The sequence below is a fragment of the Tetrao urogallus genome (genome assembly GCF_951394365.1).
Source record: "Tetrao urogallus genome assembly, chromosome: 2".
Lineage (NCBI taxonomy): Eukaryota > Metazoa > Chordata > Aves > Galliformes > Phasianidae > Tetrao > Tetrao urogallus.
The window spans coordinates 16013472-16030690 of NC_136814.1; the positions used below are offsets into that span (position 1 = coordinate 16013472).

The 17219-nt window shown below is 46.7% G+C and overlaps 1 protein-coding gene across 1 annotated transcript; it reads left to right on the forward strand.

Annotated features, from left to right (window-relative positions):
* Positions 1 to 9886: 9886 nt before the first annotated feature.
* GALM (galactose mutarotase) lies at positions 9887 to 16937 on the forward strand (the record flags this gene model as incomplete). The annotated part of the gene is made up of 7 exons (XM_079550908.1): positions 9887 to 10082; positions 11024 to 11178; positions 13119 to 13325; positions 14738 to 14819; positions 16311 to 16452; positions 16527 to 16701; positions 16860 to 16937. The coding sequence occupies 7 exons, from the start codon at positions 9887 to 9889 to the stop codon at positions 16935 to 16937; spliced, it is 1035 nt and encodes a 344-aa protein (XP_079407034.1).
* Between the last annotated feature and the right edge of the window lie 282 nt (positions 16938 to 17219).

Sequence of the window (17219 nt, forward strand, 5' to 3'; positions counted from 1 at the left end):
AGGCGTTGCGAAGGTGTGTCTCACAGCCCACACCTGTCTACGGGTCTGTTTTCTTCAAGGAGGGAGAAGGTTTTGGCAGCTGAAGTGGCTCACGGTGCTTTGTGGCTGTGGCAGATGATGCTGCTGGGGCTGCCAAGCCCAGGTGAACGCAGAGTGGAGCCCTGCAGGAAGCACATCAATGGAGAAAGGGCGTGGGGCTGAAATGGTTGTTTTCTAGCTTGTAAGCTAGAAAAGAAAGAAAATGGTTTGCTGTTTAAACATTCTGCTACCCTGGAAGTTACTGGTAAAGGCACTCCAAGAAGCGAGAGGCCCAGGTTTGGTTTCTCTTTCTGCCCGACCTGACTCAAATCTGCATCCTTCAGGCATCATAGAATCACAGAACGGTTTGTGTTGGAAGGGACCTTTAAGACCACCTCGTTCCAACCCCCTGCTATAGGCAGGGACGCCTCCCTCTGACCAGGCTGCTCACAGCCCCATCCAGCCTGGCCTTGAATGCCTGCAGGAGGGGCATCCACAGCCTCTGGGCATCCAGTGCCGGTGTCTCACCACTCTTGCAATAAAGAATGTCTTCCTTACATCTAGTCTAAATCTACCCTCTTCCAGTTTAAAGCCATTTCCCCTCGTCCTGTCATTTAAGTCATCTACAAACACACATTTGATTTAACTTTGCCTGCAAAGTGTCCCACCTTCTCGTTTTTTTTTCTCTTTGTTTCTTAACTTGTGCTTTTATTTCAGTATTTGTTGTACCTAGTTTTAATTTCTAGTAAAATATTCATTACGACTTCAAGGGTATACAGCCCAAAGGGTTGAAGATGTATAGACATCTTTTCAGACTTCAAGCAGACAATGAGGAACATCGTGTCTGTGATGACATTAAACTTACTTTTCTTGGCACTTGTTTTATTTCTAAGTACTCAACATATGTTACCCTACTGATGTTTCTACTTTGGACCCAAGAGTTTACTTGCCATATGAAGCAAATTAATTTTGTGTGCTTAAATCTGTGGATTTTAGCAGACGTTTGCACCACACCATTGCAAAAAATAACAGCCCGAGAAATCACAGAACATACCAGACTTATGGTCAGAAAATGGCATTGAAAGGCTGTGATAATTTTTGTACTAATTAAATTTGCTTTTCCCCGGTGTATTCATAATTATTTGTCTGAAAATGAAGAAGTGGCTTACTGTTGGACAAAATCTGTATTTACTGAGTGTTCAGAGAGAAGTTTCAGCATGTTTCCATGCAGTACATAGATTCTGCTTCACTGACTTAATGTCATATTTAATTATTCCATGATGGAGATGTTATATTAAGATATTTTTCATGTTTCAGTTGCAACATTGAAGCATCTGCACTAAGCTACTGTGAGTTGTTCCCTCCATGCTGCAAGTATACAAAAGACAGGAGGAAATATGGAAATGCATCCCCGTTATGTAAGTTTGTAAGTATCTGACTCAGCAGTCTGATTTTGCTGTTATTTTTCTATCAGATCTCCTTTTGTACAAAAGAGAGATAGAGGAAAGCTGCCAATACTGTCTGAAATTGTTTCATACATGAAATTGTTTCATACTTGTCTGAAATGTTTTGTTTCATACAACTTTTATTACGCAGAGCTGATAAACAGAAGTCATGGTTTCAGTCCACTACCCTCAACTAAGAAAAACAATTAGTGTTATTTACTTATACCACATAGCCAAGTGCAACCACATAATTATGTAAAGGCCAAAGCAATGACATGAAGAAAAATCCTCAAGCCCTGTAGGAATGTGAAGCACCTAATTATGAACATAGTTTGGAAGCACATGTTTTTACCAGTACAATTTTCTCTCCTCTCCTCTGCTGCTTGTATTTCTTACATCCTGTGCTGTAATTTGCATTGCATTAAGCTATTAGCTCATCATAGTGAGCAACGTTTCTTACTGTACTAATATATTACACATCCATTACTAAGATTACTGTATTTAGGTGCCATGGAAATGCAAGTAACAGCCAGAAGAAAAATGGGAAAAGGTTTTTGTTTGCTTGATCGTAAGTGAAAAACAGTTAACATTCATTGATTCAATAATGTCATTTGTAGGGGAATGTTAACAAACTGGTGATTCCTGAAAATGGTCTGGATATGGCTTTCAAATGTAAGCTGAAGTGAGTGCTTTAGCCATCACACAATACAGGGCTGAGGATTTAGGGGTGACATGACACTCAGACATGATCTATGCTTTTTGATTGAGTCAAGAAGAGGTGACAGAAAAATGGGTCAGACCACAGGTAAGCCAGTATCCTGTCCTGAAGAGCTGCCAGCAGCGGGTGTGCATGGCAAAATGGAAAAAGAAATGGATGTATGGAGTCAGTGCTCTCAGGTACACTTTGTAATTTTCAGCAGTTACAAGTTTAAGGAACTTATGAGTCAGAAGCCACTTCCATATCTTTCTGTTTAATAAATAGCCTTGAGCATGGTTTGTTTTTTTTTCTACTTCTTTTGGTCCCATTTATATTTTTGCCTCCATTAAGTGTCTCCTCCAGGGATCATATCTCTGATTTACAAGAGATGCTGGTGACTATCATCCATAGAAGCACCCAGTGGTGCTGAGGGAGACTCTGCTGCTGAAGGATCCATTCTGCAGTTTTTCTCAGTCAAAACTCGGCTGCTCTGATGAAGTAAAGCCTGAAGGATGATAGGGTCTTGACTTGCAGTGGTGGATGGCAGCTCCTGGAAAGATCTGCACTGCTAGACTTGCTTTCAAGGCTTAAAGTCTCGTTTCCAATTACGCTCTTTAGTGTAGCTTTCACATATCAATCATTTCAACTCATACCCTTTGCCAACAGCCTTAGAGCCCACTGAAGGTTGGTAGACTCACTCAATTGTGTGTTCGAGATAAGCATGTAGCATGCAGGTTGAGTGTGAATTCTGGCACATAGCAGTGCAGAGGACAGTTACATCAGTGTTCATCATCTGCAGCTGTGTCATGAATGTGCAGGGGTTTTGTTCCCTTTCTTGGTTTTAGTCTCGACAGTGCAAGAAATTGGTGCTCTGCCTACTCCCCACACTGGAAGTTACCACTGCCTCAGCTGCAGAGGGATGGGGAAAACACCGCAGTGCCCGGACAAACAACCAGAACGTTTATCTTTGGTTTTATTTTTGCGTCATTTTATCTAGATTTATCCATGCTATCTCTAGGCTGTAGAGCATCTGCAATCCTCTCTCTTTTCAATGCACTGGCAGGTTATAGATGACTAATTTGGGGCATTCACTGCAAGAATTTTGAACAAAAACCTGAAGCACTAATCATGCAGTACACTGGTTACTATCAAGAGAAACTGCTGCTCAGCGTGTTTGTCGCTGGCTTGAACACCAACATGGATGTGCACTTGGGTCAATAAGCAGCTGTGGTACAGGTCAGATCCAGCAGCCAGTAATGACTTGCCTTGCATAGCAGAGTCTACAAGCCTTTCAATGTTACCAGCATTTTCAAAACAATCACAAATATTATATTTATTGTTTCTTAAAGTATCAGATTGGAGTCTGATGGTTAAAGAAGTTTACTCATGTTTTGGAAAAACAAAATTCTTTTGTAACTTAAAAATGTAATTGCAATTAAAAATGTAAAACTCAAATGCTCCAGCACAAAGATCTACTACAAGTAGATCTCCTGTTGCCTTTTGAATGGCCTGATGTAAAATTTTCACGTTTCAGTTTGTTGCTGTGGCTTTTCTATATATATACATGCACACACATACACTATTTAGAAGTGCAGCTGCTGCTTGCTTTCTCCCCAGATTGGTGCAGCCACTTAAACCAGTTACTCATGGTACATCATTCACTGTTTTCTCCATGTTTTCTGATACCTGTGCTAACAATCTCGGAACTGATATTCAGATCTGAGTACAAAATAAAATTGCATTATCTGTGGTGTCAAGCCCCAGCCATTTCAAACAGTCCCTTGAAAAACAGTAAGAGTAGGAGGAGGGCAAAGACAGGGCTCTTGCTTGTAGCCTGTCCAATGCACCAAGGCAGGCTGAGAGACCTTGATGAAAACAAGCCTTTATCACAACAAGATAAGCATGGAGGGGGGCAAAATAAGTTTGCATTTGTATCTTGTTATTTCATATTACTTACGTTTTTGACTTTACACACTTTTTATTTTGTTGTCTTGGCATGCATGCTAATGCAGCAACACCAAAGATGAAAGTTCTGGGGTCACAGCTCTTGCCTGTTTATGTTTGTCTGATTTTCACCGTTACTGTTTCCCTGGTTGCCAGCATTCTGTCTTGGATGAACAGTGAAACATTTCTGCCTCTTCAGTACTTCCTCTCACTGCTTAAGATCACCTTTCTCTGCATAAATACGAGATACTGAATGTTCTCCAAGACACTGTAATGGAACTTTCACATCCTCATCTGGGAAGGGTTTTCTACTTTTGCTTCTTCTGGACAGTTTCAGGAAATAACTGCAGTTCTGAAATCTTTTCCTTTTGCTGTCGAGTTGCCCATCTGGCAGCATGCCCAGAAGAGATTGACAACTCCAACACCAATAGAAATATGCTGTCTGTGCCTCAAAGCATCCACCCCACGGACTCTCTTTGCAATGGGGCTCTCCAGGTCTCTGGATTAGCTAAGCAGGGCAGCAGAGGTGTGGCTGCCTTACTGACCTAGGAAATTTCCCTGCAGAGCTTCTTGCCCAAAATACTCTCAGAGCAGCTTCTCCTGCAGACTGAACAAGCAGCTCGCCCATCGAGTGGACACAGTTCATGTCTTTAGCAAAGCCTGGCTCTAAATGGCTATCTGTGGGCAGCTAAATGGCCAGCTGCGGGCACAACGATCCAGGCACCAGAAGTGTCATTCTCCTCCTAAAACAGCTACTCTGTTTCAAAGACAGAGATTCTGGAAATATTCTTTGCTCCTGAGTGTTGCAGCCTCCAATGCAGAAGACGTCACAACACTAGATTTATCTTAGGCAACAGTTCCCAAAAACGAGCAGTGTTCAATTTGTGAAATGGGTTGTTTCCCAGAATCACTGTTCAGTAAGCTCCTGTGAAGATCTACCAGAAAGGATACACGTTTCTGAAACAGACATTTAATGATGTTATGTGGTTTGTGTCTTGCCCTTTGATGATGAAAACTTAACTGGAACATTAGGCTCCAGTTATTGATTAACCTTAAAATGTTGCCCCCATTGCAAAGAATTTTCTTCTGACTAAATCCCAACAAAATGTTTTGAACCATTTTACCTTGCTAGCGGCAATAGCCATGCTTGAATCTGTTGTAACTTCCCTATAGTGTGATTGTATTGATCTTCCCAGACTCCCAGAGCAACACAGCGGTGCACGGATTTTGTCTCAACAGAAGCAGTTGACTTTGCAAGTATTGCTTCTGTTGTTTCGATTTCGCAAGGAAGGGAAAATGCCAGTGAAATGGCTGCTGCTGCTGGCAGCTGAAGATGACAGTTTTGTGGTGGAGGTGGAGAAATCAGGCTCATGAAGTCATAGTGGGTAGATATACAAAGTCAGCTTTCCCCTGATACAACTCCAGCAAAACTGAGCAGGCACAGAACTTAGGTGCATGCTACATCTAAATTTGGAAGGAGGTAAATCCACATGTCTACATGTGTGAAACAAGTTCTTATCACTAGCTGCCTCTAAGCCAAGTACGGCTGCCTCACATCCGAAGGCCCGGTTTTGTCCTGTGGTTTCCCCAAACACCCTCCTCCCTGCACCTATGTATGTTGCTGCTGCTCAGACAGGAACTGATTGAGCTTGCTGCCTTCAGCAGAGTCTGCAGTTCTTTTATCTCCATTTGGCATCTCCCTGCCAGTTGCCAATGCAGTCATGCACACATCTGAGAGCGAATTTTCTAGGACAGCACAGGGTTTGTGCTGTGATACAAAATACTTTCCCTGTTTGTTTTCTCTCTCCTTTCATCCTATGCCCTCCTGCCTCCTTCTCTTACTGTTTTGCTGCTCCCCATCTGCAAAAGCAAACTAGTGCTAGCTGCAGCTGATGGGACCCTACGTAGGCTGTGTGCCACGAGTCACAAACCTGACCACCATGCCCCTGCTTCTTGACACAGGTGCATCCAAGTGTTTCTCATGCCTCTTTCTCCTGCCCCTCCTCTGTCTCCTGGGCAGATAGCAAGAGCTGCTGTGCAAGTCAGGCCTGGAGCCCAGAACTATCTATAGACCCACTAACTTCTGCAGAGCTGTGGGTCCATGGAGCATCTACTTCCCCCCAGTACTTTCACCAGTGAAAAAATGAGGAATGAAGCCAAGCCCTGCTTGTCGCCTTCCTGCTTGAGTGAGTCGCTTAGGTACTTCTAAAGACCTGTAAGCCCCCACAAGTTGCTATGCAGTGTCTCCTGAACTAAAAGTTGTCTCAGTGTGAGCAGTCCCATAGCCTCAGCTTTCAGAAGCAGAAATGGAAACGGAACCCAAATCTTCTTCACCCCCATCAGAAACCTCAGCCGCAAGGCCATCCTGCCATTTCATAGGCAGCTTTTATTTCTGAACCTTTAGAGCTGTGACACATCCTCTGCAAAGCTTAAATTCAAAAGTAGCTGCATGAGCACAGAGAAAGGAAAATCTGTCTCAGAGTATGCAAGAATGCTCCCCAGCCCCCAGTGCTACATGGAAGCATCTCTGGCTCCAGGCAGCCCACACAACAGCAAGTTGCAAGAGCTGCAAGCTATTATTTTAGCTCCCAAGGAAAGTAATTTCTATAGCAACCGGCACATCCGAATGGCTCTTCAGCTACTGCTGAGGCACAAACAGCTCGTGCACAAAGGCACATCTGAAACGTGCTGTGTGAGGAGTGCTCTTGGGTGGCTGTGTTTTTTTGAAGAGCTTTCTGAAACACGTGTAGCTGGCTGCTGATGAACGACCGCCAGAGCAACAGCAAGCCACAATCCTAAAATAACCTAATCAATGGCTCGGTGTGTTTGCCCCTGAAGAGATGAAGCACAAAGCAGTGCAGGCTCCATTTTAAGGCTGTGTGCGGTGAAGCACCCAGCAGAGCTGAAGATGCACTTGACAAATGGGCAATAAGATGGAGGAGGGGACGTCTCCCCTTTTGTTCTGCCCACAGATGCAACCTCCCTGCAGCTCCAGTGTTGGCTCAGCTCCACCAGCTTACACAAAGTTTGTCAAAGAAAAGGGATTTAATTACAGGCTTGTAATGCTGGGAGGTGTAACAAGTGATGTTTGCCTTCTCTGCTGTGTCTATGCAGCCATCAGCCCCAGCAGAGCTCGTCTCCATCTGCAGTGTTCACTGCTGTTATTACCAGCAAAAAAGGAATGTCAGCAATAACCTGAGCTGTCCATGAGGATTTTTTCATTGCCGAGTCCCAACGTCTTGCTCTGGATCCCACATAAGCTGAAAGCCACAGCTAAACTAAAGTCAGAAATATGGAGGGAAGTGTAGTAATGCAGCCTGTTACAGAAGCATCTCAGGAGTGACCAAAACAGGATCTTGGGCAGCAGGTACTGCATGGCACTGGATAAGAAACAGCCTCCATGTCCAAAGAGCTTCCAGTGGCCATCAAGGGAAACATGCAATAGGATAAACAACTGTGTCCCAGGGATGATTTTGCTGTGCGGGGAGTCAAACCTGGCAAGTGCATGGCAGTGCCAGCTGTGTGTACTGTCAGTAATGGGGTTATTGGTCTTCATGTGGTCATCTTGGCTTGGCTGTGTTCCCTGTTTCAGCTCCCCTAGAACCACACTGCCACAGCTTCTCCTCATTACAAATAGGTGTCTGCAAAATGAGAGTTCTATGAGATCTCCTCCTCTGCTGTTGCTTGCAGAAGTCATATGGAGAATGTTTTTTTTTATTGTTTCAGATTTGTGGTACAAAACTGATGCTAAAGTTTGCATCAAAAGTGCTAAATCTTTTCTTGAGCTTCATTTTGACAGTGTTTGTAAGAAGGGAGCTTGTAATTTGGGTATGGAAATGCCTTTTTCTTCTTGTTAACTGTCACATATTAAGCAAAGTCATTTTATTTTGGATTAAAAACAAATAAACAAACAAAAGCCAAAACATCTTAAAAAAGCACAAAACTAAAGGAATCCTAAGGGAACGGCACAATCATGTGTAAAATGATGCTTCATTTCTGCCTTGGAACATTGCAGCTTCCCTGCAGGCACCTGGAATTTCCAACCTGCTGATCTCAGGGAAATATCTGTAATTTTTCTCATAACAAATCTATTTCTTGAGAATGCATGGTGCAGTAAATGGCTCCCTCACACACACACACACACACACACACACACACACACAAACACCCTTTTTTATGGTATGCATTTTTGCTAGGGTTTTGGTTGGGGAAATAAGGGACCATTCACTCCAAATCTGAATTTCCAGTTCTCCTTTGCAACTGAAGCCTCTTGCCCGGATTAGAGAAGCTGGACCATGCACACAGCCTGCCTTCATGTCATGCCTATGTCAGCCTGCAGGGCCGCTTACAGTGATGGAGCTGATAAATCATGGAATAGCAGAATCATCTAGGTTGGAAAAGATTTCAAGATCACCAAAGCCAAATCATCAACCTGATCCAGCAAGTCCCATCACCAAACCACTTCCCTCAGCAGCACATCCACACATCTCTTAACTATTTCTATAGATGGGGACTCCACCATCAAATCCTTGGTGCCCAGCGTTTGGGCATTTGTTGGCTTGCAAAAGGCTGGTGCGATAACTGTGATGAAAGTGAGGAGAAAGAGGAGAAAACAGATGATGCACTGCCCCACCTGTTTGCAAGAGCCTCGAGGCAGAGGAATAGCTGTTGTGATCACTACTGTAAGAGAGAAGTGAACCCAAAGCCTAGGAGATGTGGAACAGCTTTTTGTGAATGCTCACAGCTGTGGAAATGCCTGGCTGCCACTGTCAGATATGTCCAGGCCTGGTGCCACATTTTTCTCACTAGAAGCAAAAGGGGAAAAATGAAAAGATCTTATATTTGACCCTCAATATAGGCAAAACTCTGTGCAGCCATGAAACATACTTCTTCTATAAAACAAGAGTGACTGAGAAGATCTACTGCAGCTGCCTACATCGCCATCTGCCAGAGGCAAGAAGGATACAGGCATGGGACATCCGTGAGCAATCCTGCAGGCATCAAAGCCAGGCTCTTGGAACTGCCTTGCTCAAACACTGAAGACTGCTCACTCTGTTGCTCTTTCATGTAATATGTGTCTTTGTGCAGGCTGATGTCTCTTCTGATTTACCCACCAGCTTGAAAATCTGGTGCAGGGCTCACGAGCAGATTTGTTCGTGGTATCACCCTTGCACCTGCACGGTCTTAGATGTCGGGGCCATAAGGGTGCGGAAGGAAGCACCTGAATACAGCAGGCTGTGTTTTACTGCAGGCAGAAAGGCAGCACTGACAAAGTGCAGGTTGCACAACCGCCCCGTGGAGGCTTTGTTTTGTGGGCAGTTTGGAAGCTGTGTGCAGTGTTGCCTGGAGGGAAGCCTTTGCTGGAGATAAATATTTAGAGACTGGATTCCCTCCTCCCCTCCCCCCCCCCCCCCCAAAATAATCTGAAAACAGGTGCTCAGAAGAATGCATGCACAGATTACTTTCATATTCCTGGGGTTCTCCTGCACACTGAGGTTGCTTCCCCATGGCAACTGGATGCAGCTGTTTCAAAATGTAGTGTGTAATGGAGCCCAGGCCAGGGGCACGCACCTCCAAAAACTCATTTTTCCCTCAGCACTCTTCTAAGCCTGCCAGGCAGCGACTGCACAGTGTAACTCCTCCCAGCTCTGCCACGCCGGAGGCAATCATGTGATTTTTAGAACTCTGCTCTCCATAACCCTCGTTGCTCCACTCCCAGCTGCCCTCACTTCCTCCTGGACTTCCTTCGCAGCAGCTGCACAAGGACAGGGCTTGGGGAGAGATGGCAGAGGTGAAGAGAGAGATTTTCGGGCACATGCCCCCGGAGGATGGAGGAGGGGAGGTGGAGAAATTTGTGCTGCAGTCAGACAGCGTCAGAGTGGAAATCCTGTCCTTTGGGTGCATAATCGCCGCACTGGAGACAAGAGACAGGGCCAAGCAGTTTGCAGACATTGTCCTGGGCTTTGACACGCTCGAAGGTGGGTCTTAATCTGTTTCCTTAAAAAATAAATGAATAAATAAAAGAGAAAAAAAAAAAAAAAAAGAAATCAGACAGATTACTTGATTGCTCCTATCTGTGATCCGCTCCTGAAGGCACCTCCAATTAATGGATTGTTTAAGTGCAATTCGTGCTCCCTGTCCTGGGCTTAGCAGTGGGTGTGGGGACACTGGTGGCCCCGTGTTGCAATGTGCCCCTCTAACGAGTCTGCCCTCATTGAGCTTTTCTGCAAATTTGTAAACAAACATTGCAGGTCTCTCCCTGAGCTGTTTCAGTCAAAGAACATAGAAACACAGAATCATCTAGGTTGGCAAGCAACTTCAGGATCACCAAGTCCAACCATCAGCCCGACTTACCGAGGCTTAGCACTAAACCATGTCCCTCAGTGCCGCACCCATATAGAATCATAGAATCACTCAGGTTGGAAAAGTCCTTAAAGATCATAAAATCCAACTACGACCTAACTATACTACCCTAACTCTAACAACCCTCCACTAAATCATGTCCCTGAGCACCACATCCAAATGGTTTTTAAACACATCCAGAGATGGTGACTCAACCACCTCCGTGGAGAGCCTATTCCAGTGCTTAACAACCCTTTCTGTAAAGAAGTGTTTTCTAATATCCAACCTAAACTTACCCTGGCACAACTTGAGGCCATTTCCCCTTGTCCTGTCACCTGTCACCTGTGAGAAGAGACCAACCCCACTCCCACTGTAAGCACCCTTCAGATAGGGGAAGAGAGCAATAAGGTCATGTGCAGAACTGGCCAGCTGTGTGCCCTGTGCAACACCAGGGCTGCAGCCCCCTGCACTGGAAGGAAGCCGAGAGGGAAATCTCTGAGTCCACAAGCACACCCAGAGACTGCCTGTCCTTCCCTGGTCCTTCCACGTAACAGAACACTGCTTTTTCTCTATGCAGGCTACACGAGGAAGCACCCCTTCTTTGGAGCTGTGGTAGGTCGTGTTGCCAACAGGATTGCCAAAGGGAAGTTCACCATGGATGGAAAAGAGTATCAGCTATTCCTTAATAATGGGCCCAACTCACTGCATGGAGGAGCCAAGGGCTTTGACAAGGTGAATGTTGGGCTGGTGGGTTCCATGGCTTTCAGCACACAGCCTCCAGGGTCATGGCAAAGAGATATGATGTCTTCCATCCTGACCCTGCAGGACTTTCTGGCGATTACTGAGTTGGTTCAGCTCCCTGAAAATGCTGCACATGCAGGGATGAGAGGAAGACAAGATTTTGGTGTTTCAGCAGCCACAAAGTACTTGCTTTGCCTGGGTGGCTTGTGTTATCCTCAGGTGCCACACATTGTTCCACTGTGGCAACACTGATCCACAGTGATACATCCACACCTGTGGTTTCAAGGATGTTGCCTTGAAGCTCTGTATGCTGCTGTGCACCAGGCTGCAGTGGAGCCTTCCAACTGCAGGAGCCCTGGAGAAGACCGCCCCTTCCATTCCACAGCCTGCCTTTCTGTCCTTCCCATACAAAATCACCTCCTGCTGGCTTTGAACCCTTCTATATTCTCCCAGGAGCTGATTCAGAGGTCTGTGTGCCACCTGTGCTCTGTCAGTAGTAAGAGAAGCAGAATCTGTCAGTAGAAGGGCTGCTTTCTTAAAAGCCTTGCTGGCCATGCTGCTGATTTCACAATAGATTCAAGAGGTCACTGCTTTCCTGAAGCCCTAGGCTGTGTCAAATTGAATGCATGTGTAAGCAGCAGGAGCTGATCCTTCGCTTCCCAAAGGAGCTCATGCAAACATGCTGGTGCAGATGCTTTCTTTAGTTAATGTTTGTTTCGTGAGAGAACATCCAGCCTGATGGAGCAAGAATCAGAGAGTCTGGAAAAATGTCACTGTTGGGCAGCACCAGTAACACAGCATGATTAGATTAATCTCTGTGACCTGGCATCAGACACCCATGGACTCCCCCTGGATGCCTTTCAGCCAGGTGACAGCCACCATGCGAGGCCTGTGGTCAGGCCTAACACAAACAAGATGCGATAGCTCTTGGCTGTGACTATCTTGGTGATCTTCTCAATTTTTTCATAATCTCACAGACCTCAGTGATCAATACAGGGCTTGATGACATGGAAGCTTGCAGCCTTGCTTTGTGGTGGTGATACTTAATCACGTTGCTGGGGAACTGGAAAACTTCAGAAAAATAACTTTCCTAGCTTTAAAAATATCTACATGCTAACTGACCATAAATAGATTTCCTCAGGTGAACTTAAGCAGAAACTCAAAATATTAAACTAGAATCCCACGGCAGTGGGAACTGCAGCTGTACTTGGTACAGGATCCACAGCCTGGTTATCATAGTTGGCAACCTTGGTGAAATGTTGCATTTTGATGAGTCCTCTCCAGTTGTGATCTCTGCACAAGGCATGAAAGCAGTCACTCCAGAGGCATGATCCAGCTCCTGCCTCTAGATCTGTCTTCTTTGACAGAAACATCTATCTCTTAGCTGCAAATCTCCAAGGACTCAGTGCTACACATCAGGTACCACTTACCTTAGCACAGTTTATATTTTACATTGCTACCAGTGCCCTAAAAGCCAGCCCTGAGTTAGTCCAGGAAAGGCAGCAGCCTGATGAGCTGATGTTGCCTACCAAAAGATCCACAGGAGGGGGGATAGATCCAACTGCAAAGTAAAAATCATTCACAGCCCAGGCCCTCTGAGGCATGGAGTAACAGAGTTCCAGAATAGATGCCCCACCATAGCAAACTGCCTCCTTTCTTCAGTTACTCATGGAAAAACTTGTTTTCCTTGGTCACCTAGAGCCAGCAGGTTAATGTTTGTGTTTTCTACCAATTCCCACTTTTTTTTTTTTCCCCAGCAAGAGGATGTTGGGTTATTTTGTATTTTTTTTCTTTTTTTCCTAGGAGAAAGAGCAGAGAAGATGATCGACAGAAACCTTTGTTTCAGTGCACGCTTCCCTGTGGGTCTTTTGTCCCCAACTTCATCCCAGCTTGGGGAAGGAGAGAGGAGCACTAACACATTGTCCTTGCAGGTTCTCTGGAGCCCCCAGATCCTCCCAAACGGTGTCTGCTTCTACCGGCTCAGCCCTGACGGTGAGGAGGGCTACCCCGGTGAGCTGAAGGTCTGGGTCACCTACACGCTCAATGGCAGTGAGCTGGCTATCAACTATCGAGCCCAGACCAGCAAGAAGACACCCATCAGCCTGACCAACCATGCGTACTTTAACCTGGCAGGGCAGGTAGGTATGGGGAGACCCAACTCCATAGAGGGGTCCATGTAGGAGTGAAGAAGCCCAGGCTCCCACTGGGAAAGGCTTTGCGTGGGATCGTTGGGACCAGCATGGTGGCCTCAGCTGTCAGATCCTGCTGGCAGGAGATGGGGTAAGGGAGGCTAGCACTGACTGCTTCAGGACATTCCCAGCATCTAGCATAGGGAGGAGTATTTTCAGCAAAGGAGAAAAGGAAACTCAAAAAGGTGGTGACTTGTGGGGACAAAGCAATGGTGTCCCAGCCTACAAGCTGCAAAAGACCTCACATAGACCTCAAGGAAGGCTGCATTATCCCAGTGCTTTGTGAACACAGCCACCCAGTAATTAATATTACCCCTTCTTTTGTTTGCGGTTGGGTAGTTTTGCCCTCTGCTGGTTGTGGACCCTTGGAAAGATTACACAGGAGGTGCAGAATTGGCATCTCCTAGTGATAGACTTGTATTTTCGGCTGGCCTCTACGAGTCTCTTTGAGACAAGGTACTGAAACCCTTGTCTGGAGGCTGCAGCTGAGACCAGTCAGTGTAGCAGATAAAGATCCAGGTCAAAATAGGAGGAGAAACAACATCATGGAGAAGGGATGTGACATGGCCAGAGTTGTACAGTGGGGCATCAGTGGGTACAGAGCAGACCTACAGTGATTGGCACTGCATTGCAGCTGCACTTTGGTCTCCTGCACCTTTGTATTTATAACTTGGTTTAGAAGAAGAGGACCTGGGCAATTACATATTCCTAGGCAGAGGGCACAGGAAGGGAAAATTTGTAACAGAGACCTGTGAAAGCTTTAGTGAGAAGCATTCCAGATTTTCTCTGCAGGTCTGCTCACAATATTGCCCTAAAAATGGCAATGTAGTAATTAGCTTACTCTCAGATTGTCCTCCTAGCCATACAGCAATTTCAACACCTATGGAATGCAGCTCAGACGTATTTCCAGAGGAACAGGAGACCTTTGGGCATGAAACTACTGCTCAGGTTAGATAGTAACGTGCAGGTTTAGCTTCGACTTTGTTCCTCTTCCTGCCCAGCAAGTCCCTTGCCAGTATCCCTGAGGCTGCCAGGGAGGAAGAGGAGCATGAGCAGGAGCACAGGCTGCTCTTCCCACCGTGCTTGCTTCCTCCCCCTTTTTGCCTGCTACTATATGCTGGCATATTTAGGCTAGCCAGCTGGCAGTGTTAGTGCTTGGCAAGGTGCAAGTTCAGGCTGATAGTCCCATGGAAGAGGTCCCACACAGCCTTTCACCTATGCTGGCAACTTGTCCTCTAATGAGGACAAGGTGGGAAATGCCCAGGATGCCCCCCAGGCACTACAAGATCAGCTGCAGCATCACCACACCTGGGTGTTTGAAGACCCCTGCAGGAATCCCAGCATTTCCCTTCCTCCCATAGGGCTCGCCTGATATCTATGACCATGAGATTTCTATTGAAGCGGATTCCTACCTGCCTGTGGATGACACCAAGATACCAACTGGTGAGTGACACATAGCAGAGAGAGCTTCACAGACGGGGGTTTGTACAGAGCTTAGCTTTACCATACTCCTACACTGGGATGTTCCATGGAATAACGCGGCCTTACTTCCACAAATCGTGTTTCCACAAGATCATGCCCAAGCAGGAGAGTTCTTGCTGCCCAGGATCCTGGCATTGCCCCTCCTACACAAGATGATCCATCCACCCATCTCTACAAAAGGACAGGGGGCAAGCACTGCTGGCTGGGAGCCTGAGCACACAAACCCAGTGCTTTTCTTTCCTGTCTTTAACGATCAGAAAGAGGAAAGCGTGTGAAGGAAGACAACGCATTTTGCATGCTAAGCAGGTTAATTCAATGAGGGTGACATTGCTGTTTCCTCTGGCCTCAGAGCATAGAAGCAGACTGGCAACTTCTTGTATTCCATCTTGATTTGGGGGTGAAACGGGGAAAACAGAGCTTCCTAGTTGTTGGTTTTTGTTGTTGGCTTGTTTTTCCCATCACTGTTTCTCCCTATGAAAGATCCTGCCTCCAAGTTAAACAATCCAAGCAAGCTGAGGCAGAGCATGCATTCCTGGTGCCCACTCCAGCACCCTCCTGTTGAGCTGTGCAAGCAACCGCACTGAGCTGCAGCAAGAGCCAACCTCAGTGCAAAACAGATCTCACACCAGGCTTGATGTTGGAAGAGGTTGCTTTTAGGAATTGGAAGCATTATTTCACAAAAAGGAAAAAAGAAAAAGAAACATCTGACTGAGACAAAATAAGCTTAAAAAACAAAGCAGACAAAAAAGTTTTTTACCTTAGGTGCCTGATGGAAGTAGTGTTATGCCTGCGTTTACCACTGTGCATGCATGCACCAGCTTGCACCTGGAAGAGTGGGGCTTCCAAGTTGCAGCCGCTTTTGCTCAGCCTGGCACATTGCTAAGCTGGGGAAAAACTCAATGCTGTAGCAAACCCACTGCCCTGCTTCTCCCTGCTGATTCCATCAGGGCACTGGCAGGTTACACTCAATAACAACTGTCCTGGAGGGTAATTAATTGCTTTTGCATCTTAATTGCAGCTAGCTCTCTCCTCAGCTTTTCGCAGCACTCACTCAAAGCTTTGCGTAACCTTAGCTCTTGAGGCTGATAAAACTGCGTATGGTTTTAGCCCCAGAGGCAAAGATGAGGTTTGTACAGCTATTAAGCACAGACTGCTCAGGTGCAACGGTGCTGTATTTTACATCAGTGCCGTAATCAACGTGGCTTTTTTTTTTTTTCCCCTCAAGGTGTTTTGCTGCTCTGCAGCTGTAAAAGTGTTTCTCTTAGGCTCAGAAGCCACACAAATTCACTGCTTGTCATAGGGAGCCTGATGGTTTTCAGGGTTTGCGGAGCAGAACCAGTGCAGAGCCGCAGGGAGCAGAGGCTGAAGCTGTGGTGGTGCCTCAGCCTGGCACAGCTTCTGGTGCGTGGGGCACTGGATGCAAGCATTGATGCTGCTGCTCTCCTGGCCTAGGGGAGGTGGCTGCCGTGCAGGGCACTGGCTTTGACCTCCGTCAGCCAGTGCAGTTGGGGAAGCACCTGAAGCAGTTCCACCTGGATGGCTTCGATCACAACTTCTGCCTGCCGCTGGGGCAGACTCGGCGCCTCGTGGCCAGGTAAGGCTGGAAGCCCTGAGGGTGCCCCTAAAGCACCAGCATCCACTCGCCCACCTACAGGATTTTCTCTGCAGGGCTCACCACCCGCCCAGTGGCAGGACCATGGAGGTTCACACCACCCAGCCTGGCCTCCAGTTCTACACTGGGAACAACCTGGATGGCTCCCTGAAGGGCAAAGGTGCTGCCATCTACCCCAAGCACTCAGCTTTCTGTCTGGAAACCCAAAACTGGCCCGACGCTGTGAACAAGGTGAGCCACTAAGAGCCTGTGGCTTCTGGGTCCATTTGAAGAGCTGTAAGAAATGCCCATGGTGGGGAGATGCCCTGGGGTTTTGCTCCGGGAAGGCCGTGGGCACACGGCCCTCCCTGGTGCCACCATGCTCAGCAGTGCTCATTGCCTCTCCTCAGCCTCACTTCCCCTGTCCTCTGCTCCTGCCCGGGGAGGAATACAACCACACCACCTGGCTGTGCTTTGGCACTGCCTGAGGAGAGAGGCCAGCTCCTGCTGCAGGAAGGGGTAAGCATCTCCAGCAGGCTCCCTCAAAAACCCTGCAGGTCACAGGAGTTGCCCCAGAACCCACTTGGAAGCTTTCTTTTTTCTGTCTGCATTGTTTATACTTTAACTCCACTGCTCTCCTGTCTCTACACTGCCCTCATCCTCTCCCCAGCCTCACTGCTGCACAACAGGCCTTGTTCCACTGAAAATTGCTCTGAAAACAGCATTTAGGGACACAGCCTACCAAAGCTCAACCTACAGCAGGGGACTGA